Raw genomic sequence first — 8,404 nt, 5'->3', positions numbered from 1 at the left:
ATGCTCTGAACTTTCTGCTTGCTACTCCCACACAGAAGCAAGTTTTATGCTTGTGTCCTTGTTTTTAAGCTTCTACCTTTTTCCTTTACTTCCTTCATATCCAGCTTGCCCTCTCATCCCTGACCTCTTGCCCTTCTTCGTGGCCCCTGATACTGCTCAGGCCCTTTTTTTCTTTTCTCCAGCAGTGACCCACAGACCTTGCTTTAAGATTCTGTGTGTGCTCAGAATACAGCACAGTGGGGAATAGCAGGGTTTGGGCATTGATGCAGCTCTTCCTCATCCCGATCTGTGCCTACCCTCTGCTTTCATGAGGAGGAGGACTGCAGTGCTTGCTTGAGGAGGAAGCAAAACACAACCAAACATTTTTCAGCAAAACTTGCAGGTGGAAACATGCCTTCAAAGCCTTGCTGTCCACTTCCCAATGGCTTTTCTGTCCTTCTTTGTACATACCCTGCTTTGTTGCAATACATCTTAACCAACATTACACTCCTCAGGGCAAGGACTGTCTTTGTTGTGCAAAGCCTCCTGCAGCTTCCAACAGTCGCTTGGTATTGCTGATGTGGGGAGAAGGGTGGAGAGAGGCTCTGTTCTTGAAAGACAGATGCCATTATAATACAGTGGAACAGTCTGAAGCAAAGCATAGTGCAGTGATGCTCCAGATCATGAAACTTACTGATTTCACTGTTGAATGCAAAATGATTATTGTATTTTTAGCAAGACTTGTGCTAGCTGTGGGAAACAAGCCCACACTGACATGCGAGTGCAGCATGAATGCTGCTGTGCTGGCACAGCTGCAGCTCATCCATCCATCCCTGCAGCTCATCCATCCATCCTGCTGCTGTCCAGTGCTCACAGCTCTGCTGCCTGCCCCCAGTGCTCGAGTGAGAGGGGTATGGCTTGGAGACAGGTCAACACCACCTGGAGTGTCCCTGCTTGGGGTGTTTAGTGTGGGAAGGTTGACCTGGGTTGTTCAGAACAGGTAGGAAATGCAGAAAGGCTGTTCGGAAGTCTTTTCTTAGCAAGATTTATCTGCACAGGGACATAAAGAGAAGGCCATACCTACATCTCTGAGTGTGGGTCCCCCTGCAGCAAGCCTAAATCACAGGCTCTGCGTGCTGACCATGGCTTTGCATGGGACTGTGGGGTGAAAGGATGAGTTTCACCCCTGCTGCAGCCCCAAGGGTTTTAGTGAGCAGCAAACCCAGCCAAGAGCACAGTGGAGGGTGGGATCGTTCCAAGGGGAAGATTACAGGGCCAGGGCAGACCTGTTGTGTTTTGGCAGCACCTGTAAGTAACTGTAAGGGATGGAAAGTCGCTTTGCTCATCTCGCAGCCATGGTGCTCGCACTTGTGTTCCCTCATTGCTGCTTTGAACTTCACTTCCTCTTTGTTCCCCTAATCAAAAGAAAATGACCTCAATTAAGGTATCTGGCACAGCAGCGTTTGTGTCATATGGAGACTGCTGTGTGCCTTCGGAAAAGCAGCAATGCTGGGGCCTGAGTCACATGGGGCTGACAAGAGAAAGGGGTGGATCGAGCTTCCTGAGTGCAGTGAGAGCCCAGTTTGATTCATGCAAATCAGGGGTTTTGTGTAATGTGAGCTCCACCTGTTTGAGATAGGATGGGTGACTGACACGGACCTTTTCATAGCGCTTTGGAAATGGAAAGGGCGTCTCTGTGGCGGAATGTTTACCCAGGCGTGCTCATACATGTTTGCATGGAGGAACACGCATCTCCTACGTGTGCTTACGGTGAGCCCCAGGAACCTGCACAAGCAGCGTCTGTCGTGACAGAAATTGCTCTTGGCCCACGAAGGCTGCTCGGTTGGTTGGGGGTCTGTGCTGTGTGTTCTTAGGCTCCAGCCTTCTGAGCTGCTGTCCTGGTATTTGGAGAGCAAATTTTAATGAACACAATAGATTAGTCTATGGAGAATGTTGAGCTTTAGAAGCACCGGCTGTGGATTACCAGCAGATAGCCTTGGCAGAATGGAGGCAGAGAGCTTAGATTAAGTCCCACTCAACAAAACCACATCTAATAGTGGAAATGTACTGATATCATGGAAGGTGAAAGAAGAGGGATTTTAACTCCTGTTCTGTGTGCTTGATACAAACAGGTACCAGGAGGTGCAGTCACTCTGCTGATGTATTTTGCAGCAAACCTACTCTGTTTTTTCCCTTGGAAGCAAAGATGAGTCACAGGTGCTCAGCTGGGGCTGGGCTCGGTGAGTGAACAAGGCACTCTCCAGTAAGGTACCAGTCTGGGGTCACTGGTGGGGATCAGTGGGGACAGGCTGTCCTGGGGAGGTACCGCGGGTGCAGGTTTGTGTGAGTGCTGAGGGGATGCAGTCCCGAATTGAAGCTGAATGCAGCAGCTGGAACCCACGTCCTGTAGAGCCCTGCGGTGCAGAGCAAAGCCCCTTGACCAGGCTGACCAGGGCTGCGGCCCGGCTTCTTCTGCTCTGCCCCCTGGCAAACCTCTGCTGCGCCTGATGGAGGCATTGCTGCTCTGAGCTCCCTGAGCACAGGCGAGGGATGGCAAATGAGCTGCGGATGGGGCCACTGGCAGCTCCCAGTAGGGCACTGTCTGTTAAACATGAAAAGCAAACCCAGATTGGTCAAAAGGGCCTGGAAGGAAGCAGGAGTTACAAATAGGGACTGAAAGCTGAAGAGAGAAAATCTTAATTAGATCTCCACAACCTGTAGAGGAACATATTTGGATTAAAATGAAACGGAGCTTTGTACTCTCTGGATTCAGTGCAAGAATGGAAGAATTATTCACATTTGCTATTTGTGAAGCTGGATTGCTTTTTCTGTGAACTTGTCTTTTTAACTTCTCACCTTGTCAGAAAGCTGTGAAAAGCTGCTGGGATGGTGTATTTGGGGTAGTTCTTATCGCAGCACATAGCAGAACCATTTCCATGGTTTCAGAACACGGGCAGAGTTCCCTATTTAATCTGATCCTCCCCACGTTAGCTCCTTTCCAGTGGCAAGCCGGTCTGTCCACCCTTCACCCACCTGCCTCATCGTTCACTACCGCTGATATTTTCTCTTTGTGAATATCTATCAATATTTAATAGGGTGGTGTCAGTGTTGCTGTAAGATGAGAGGAACTACCAGAAACCTTGAATTATGCATTGTGTGGCTGGGGGAAGCTGGGCAGAGTTTTCTTTTGGACCCAGAGCTCTTGGAGTTGATCTCCAGGGGCCGCAGCGAGAGCTCCCGGTAATGGAAGAGCCCCAGAAGAAGCTCGGTGCTCGGCACGAGGGGAGGCCCCGCAAAGTGAGGTTCAAAATATCATCTGCCTACAGCGGCCGGGTGTTGAAGCAGGTCTTTGAGGACGGGCAGGAGCTGGAGCTCCCGGCCAAGGAGCACTCCCGGCTCTTCGTGCGGCACTGCTTCGAGCCGGGGGACCATTGCGCTGCGGAGCTGCCCGAGCGCAGGCTGCTCCCGCCGGCCAAGCTGAGCGCGCAGCGGGTCAGTATATTCAAAGAGGGGCAGGCGCTGGGCCTGGGCAGCGCCTCGCCTCTGCTCGACCGCCCGCCCGCAGACAGCTCCTGCCAGGTAAGTGCGGCCGCCCCGCCGGCACCGGCGGCAGGGAGCCCGCCCCGGCACGGGACAGCAGCCTCGGGCTGAGCCTCGCTCAAGCAAAGCGCGTTCGGTCAGGCCAGGACTTAAAGGGGTCTGTACCCCTTCCTAAGGGGTCTGTACCTCCTTACCCCGCACACGCTGTGCTCTGCTCGCTGCTAATGGCAGGAGCTGCGTGCTCGGCAGCAGCCAGCACCAAGCGAACAGCATCTGCTGGGCTCCAGCTTCTTAGTGGGTCCGTTTGCGTCTCTCCATTTTGCAGACCAGTATTTCCATATATATAAGTATCTGTACATAGTAATCCCGATGCATCTAACCCAGGCAAATGTAAGGTGGATATTAATTAGCTCTATCTAAGACACTGAAGGTGCATGACTTCAGCTGGCAAAAAGGTTAGTGTCAGCAGTGTGTACCAGTGAGACTGAGCCAGGCATCTGCATCCCCTGGCAGATCAGAATTCCCCTTTGGTTGCTTTGGAAATCCCAGCTTAGTTTCACTGAATGTTTTGTTAGCATATAATTAATGCCATTGATACAGAAGTGTCTCTTTATTCCTACTATAAAGCCAGTACATGTGTAATACATGCTAAATTGGTTAATACACATGGGTTATGCTCATTTTCTTACACAGGTAGGAAACCCGTGTATTCAAACTACATTTAGTTGATGTATTGGACATCTACTTAAACTGAAAACACCACACCACCATGACTCCTGACAGCAGCCAGAGCACCAATGTGATCTTATCCACACATGAATTTGTTCTGCATTCCTGGGGAATGCTCATCTCTGTTCCCTGGCTTCCATAACCATAAATACCTTGAGTAATCACAGTGCCCAGTATCAGTGTTGTTTAGTATCAACATGCATTCGGTCTGTGGAGACACCGAGTCTGTGTAACAACAGTGAGGCTTTAAAGCCTTCTTTAAAGGGGCAGGATCTGGCCTCACCGGCCCCATTCCCAGTGTGCAGTGGGTGATGTTTCCCAAGAGAGCCGCTGGCCCATGCGACCCTGGCAGGGTGTTTCCCTATGGGAATGTCTCCTGCTTCGCTGCTTGACACAGGTACTTAAAAAGAGGGAAATAGGAAGAGTGTGTAAAGCAATAGGCTGCGGGAGCTGCCACCTGATCCTCAGTGCAGAGGGGAGAGGGCCAGGTAGCAAAGCGCTGTGTTCTGAGGCGAGCTCACCCGTACCACGCTTTGCTTTCAAATCACTAGAATACAAACCCAGGTGAGCCCAGGGATGGTTGTTTAGGCTGGCTCCTCTGTATCAGGAACAGCTCAGCATTAGATAATGAGGATGGTTTATGATCTGACCCTTTTTCCAGCATTAATTACACAGAAAAGCTTTATTTTAAATCTGAAAAACCCCATCAAAGGCTGCAGATTAGGTCACTTTCATGGGGAATTTCTACTTCTGGCAACAGCCATGAAAGCCCCCTCTGGCTCCCCCACCCTCCAACTACTCAACCTTCAAAGCAGCAGGTCAGTCCCCAGTTCAGGGGTTGCTTTTCCATTGGTGCCAACACCACTGCTCTTAGAATTGTGCCTTTGTTTTTCTCTTGCATATGGGTTGGAATGAGAACTTGCATCCTGAGAGCCTTCCCCAGCCAGAATGGGACATTCAAGTGAGGCTCCTAAGGCCTGACCAAAGTCCTGCTCCGATCTGCGGCCCATCTCTCTGGGCCCTGTCCTGCTCCCTGCTCTGGGTGGCGGGGAGGGGGGTCATGCCACAGTGCCAGCCGAGCCCATGACCAGATGGAGGGGATGGTCTGGAAGCCTGGGGACCACCGGTGGTTGTAGAGTGTATTTGTACAGGTGAGACTGATAAGATCCTTCTCCAGCCTTCCCCAGTTCTAGACTTTGGCAAGATCATCATCTACACAAACAACCTGAAAATCATCCGTGCACCGATGGACCAGAAAGAGCTCATGAGAAGAATCATCCAGACTGAGGGAATAAATGACTGGGCCTTCATATACCGGGAAAAGAAAGAAAGATTTGGTGGTGGACATAGAAAAGATGTGGAAAAAAAGGTTGTCTGCAACCAGTATGTGCAGGTAAGAGAATGGCAAGTGTTATTTTTCTCCTAAGGCTGTTGGGTTTTACAGTTGAGTATTTCCAGCCAAGCCCCATCTATTCCTGCATCTGGCACTTAACTAAATTTGGATGAAAAGCGTGGCTTTGTTCCTGTTTCCACTCGGGAGATAACTGACCAATGCTGCACTGCAGCATGTGCTCTGGAGGCCACTGTCCTCTTTCCAGATGCTCAAGTCTCCTACTTGAGTCTTCCCCTGGAGGCTGCTGACGTTGATGTAGCTTGGCTTAGGTCCATCCTTTGTCACCCTCTTCCACTGGAATAAGAGCAGGCCAGGGTTTCTCCAGCCTGACCAGGCTAAACACAGCTGCTCTGTGGCTGAGACTGCTGGAGGCTAACATTTTAATCAGTCGAAATAAGGTTGTGCCTTCCACTTGTTTCTCATGGATTAGTCTTTGTTGGTCAGAATCCCAATTAGTCCGACCATAATTTGATCCCACAAAACATCGTGTTGTCGTGAAGGGCAAACATGAAGCATTCCAGTTTCACAGATCTGAGACCAATCTGGTGCAGGTCACCCTGGTCCTCCTGCACCCCTGAGAATTGCCTGTGGCTTCATGCATAAAGACCCCGCAACAGCCCTGAGAAACCGAGGAGCAACACTGGCCTTTGCCAGCTTTGAAGGAAACATGTTCAGAGTAAGAGCTTTAACAAGAGCCAAGGTTCATCTACTGAGGACCTACCTGAGCCATCAAAAATCACCTCGAGTTTGAGAGAATACATGCGGAGAGGGACCTCCATAAGGTAACTGCCTTCCTCCAGTCGCCCTCACTGAGGAGCACGCTTTGGAGGACAGCAGCTCCTGTAAGGCATTGTTCTGGAGAAACTTGTTAACCTCGGAAGGACTTATGTTCTTGATGTTTGGGAACAAAAAGTAAAACTTGAAGGTCCTAAACTTATTTTTCAAGAAAAATGTTGGACTTACTCTAGTGTTATGGGCATTCATTTAAAGATGACCAAACCACAACAAGGTTATTCTTTCGAGAGCTGAATTAATTTGGATGATCAAATTCATAAGCAGGCACCAATATGAAGCATATCAGGCACCAGTTCCCTGTGTCTTAGTTAAACCCTCGTTCTATAGTGCCATGTAAAGTAGAATGGCTGTGCAGGAACAATGCAGGACTCTGAACAGAGTGAACCTGCACTGCGCTGTACTCTTCCTGGTGCAGGTATTCAATATCTCTGGGCTCTGTGGGAGCACTGGATTTTGAGCTGGGATCTGAAAGAAGAGGTCTGGCACCCTGGAGGGATGTGCAGGCACAAGGGACAGCTTGAAAGCAGCTGGGCCTGTCAGTGGTCAGGGATGTGTGGGGAGAGGGCAAGGACAGATGCTCAGAAAATGAAGCTCCAAACTGAGGATGCGGAGCCTGGAGGAGGGATGTGTTAAATGTCGGGAAGCCAGGTGCTGTGCAGAGCCTGGCAGGAGAAACATGAGTTTGAATGTATTGTTGTAAGCTCTGTCACGTTAACTTCTCATCTTCTAGAAGTATCCGCAAATTGTCCCCTTGAAGATCTTGCTGTTGAGAACTGAGCGTTATTGGCAGAGTGGCATGTGAGGAGCAACGACTACTTACAAGACTACAAGACAGCAACTCTCTCTTTCAAGCGTGTTACTGACTTTGACATCTGATATCCAGTAACAGATCTTTCTTGTGATCTGTCTCTTTCAGGAAGGAGATGACGAACATGGGTGCTCCCAGTGTAAGGGGTCGGGCTCTGCCCCTTGCTCCCTGTGCCACGGAAGCAAGTTTTCAATGCTGGCAAACAGGTTCAGAGAGTCCTACCGGGCCCTGCGCTGCCCGGCGTGCAAGGAAAGCGGCGTGCAGCCCTGCCACATCTGTGCCGCCTGACCAGCACCGCCGCTGCGACCTGCTGCGGAGACTGAGCTGTTCCACCCGCAGACAGCCCTGCTGTAACGCAGGGTTTAGGAGGTGGGAAAGGCACATTGCGCACATCTCACTGCGGATGTGAATCCTGCACCTCTGCTACCAACTGTCCCTCCTGTCTGCACCTGCCTGCCCTCTGAATCAGCCCAGACCCCAGGGGCTGCAGGGGGGATGTATGCCAGGTCGGGTCCCGACCCATCAGTAACATCACTGAATGCAGCAGTAGGTGCAGCTTGGGCAGCGTACTTGTCAGGGTGTGAAGTGTGTCTGTAGCACAGCAGCACGGTGCCTCCCCTGGGTTTAACTTGCTGAATGATTTAGAATTACACTGGCTTTTGTAGTTAACACTGTCCCTGCCCTGCTCTGTCACAAGCATTTCCCAAAGACTTTTCTTCCTTACATACACTTTAGTGGGCACAGTGGTTCCTTTGGGGTCTGATTTGTGGGAAGGAAGTGAAAGCCCTTCCCAAACCTGGAGCTATAAAAATGTACCATACTTTATTAGTACAAAATGGAGTATTTTTAGCCTACTTATGTGGAAGTGCTGAACCAGAATTCCCCTGCACGATGCTCAGCACTTCTCAGGATCAGGCTGATGGTGAGCAGCACTTCTGTTGCTTAATATTAATCCCATGTTGTAATCTGCAGAAGGTAAACTCTAATTAGGTGAGGTGAAGCAATGATGTGGGGTACTCTGCAGGCTGCCACTGGTGGCACAGAGCACAGGGGCTTCACCAGGCTAAGGCAAACAGGGGAAACGGTATTTTTTTCCCCAAAGCATTGACTTATTACATTATATATTCACAAGCAATGTTAATGCAGCCTTAACTTGTGTA

The 8,404-nt window shown here is 50.2% G+C and overlaps 1 protein-coding gene across 1 annotated transcript; it reads left to right on the top strand.

Moving 5' to 3' along the window:
- The first annotated feature begins 1,233 nt into the window (after window positions 1-1,233).
- On the top strand, window positions 1,234-8,069 carry GRXCR2 (glutaredoxin and cysteine rich domain containing 2). Its single transcript, XM_062638189.1, has 3 exons — window positions 1,234-3,558; window positions 5,426-5,641; window positions 7,353-8,069. The coding sequence occupies exons 1-3, from the start codon at window positions 3,127-3,129 to the stop codon at window positions 7,530-7,532; spliced, it is 828 nt and encodes a 275-aa protein (XP_062494173.1). The 5' UTR covers window positions 1,234-3,126; the 3' UTR covers window positions 7,533-8,069.
- Window positions 8,070-8,404: the final 335 nt, after the last annotated feature.

This window comes from Pezoporus occidentalis, unplaced genomic scaffold (genome assembly GCF_034315485.1).
Source record: "Pezoporus occidentalis ecotype Australia unplaced genomic scaffold, CSIRO_AGI_Poc_V1 ctg55, whole genome shotgun sequence".
NCBI lineage: Eukaryota > Metazoa > Chordata > Aves > Psittaciformes > Psittacidae > Pezoporus > Pezoporus occidentalis.
Note: the sequence above shows the minus strand (reverse complement) of the source record. Positions and strands in the feature narration are given on the sequence as shown.

Bases quoted from the DNA above. Each gene is read 5' to 3' on its own strand.
- GRXCR2 (XM_062638189.1), top strand. From the start codon at position 3,127: ATGCATTGTGTGGCTGGGGGAAGCTGGGCAGAGTTTTCTTTTGGACCC. The intron at 3,559-5,425 runs GTAAGTGCGGCC...ATCCTTCTCCAG, and splicing joins CCGCAGACAGCTCCTGCCAG to CCTTCCCCAGTTCTAGACTT. The intron at 5,642-7,352 runs GTAAGAGAATGG...TGTCTCTTTCAG, and splicing joins TCTGCAACCAGTATGTGCAG to GAAGGAGATGACGAACATGG.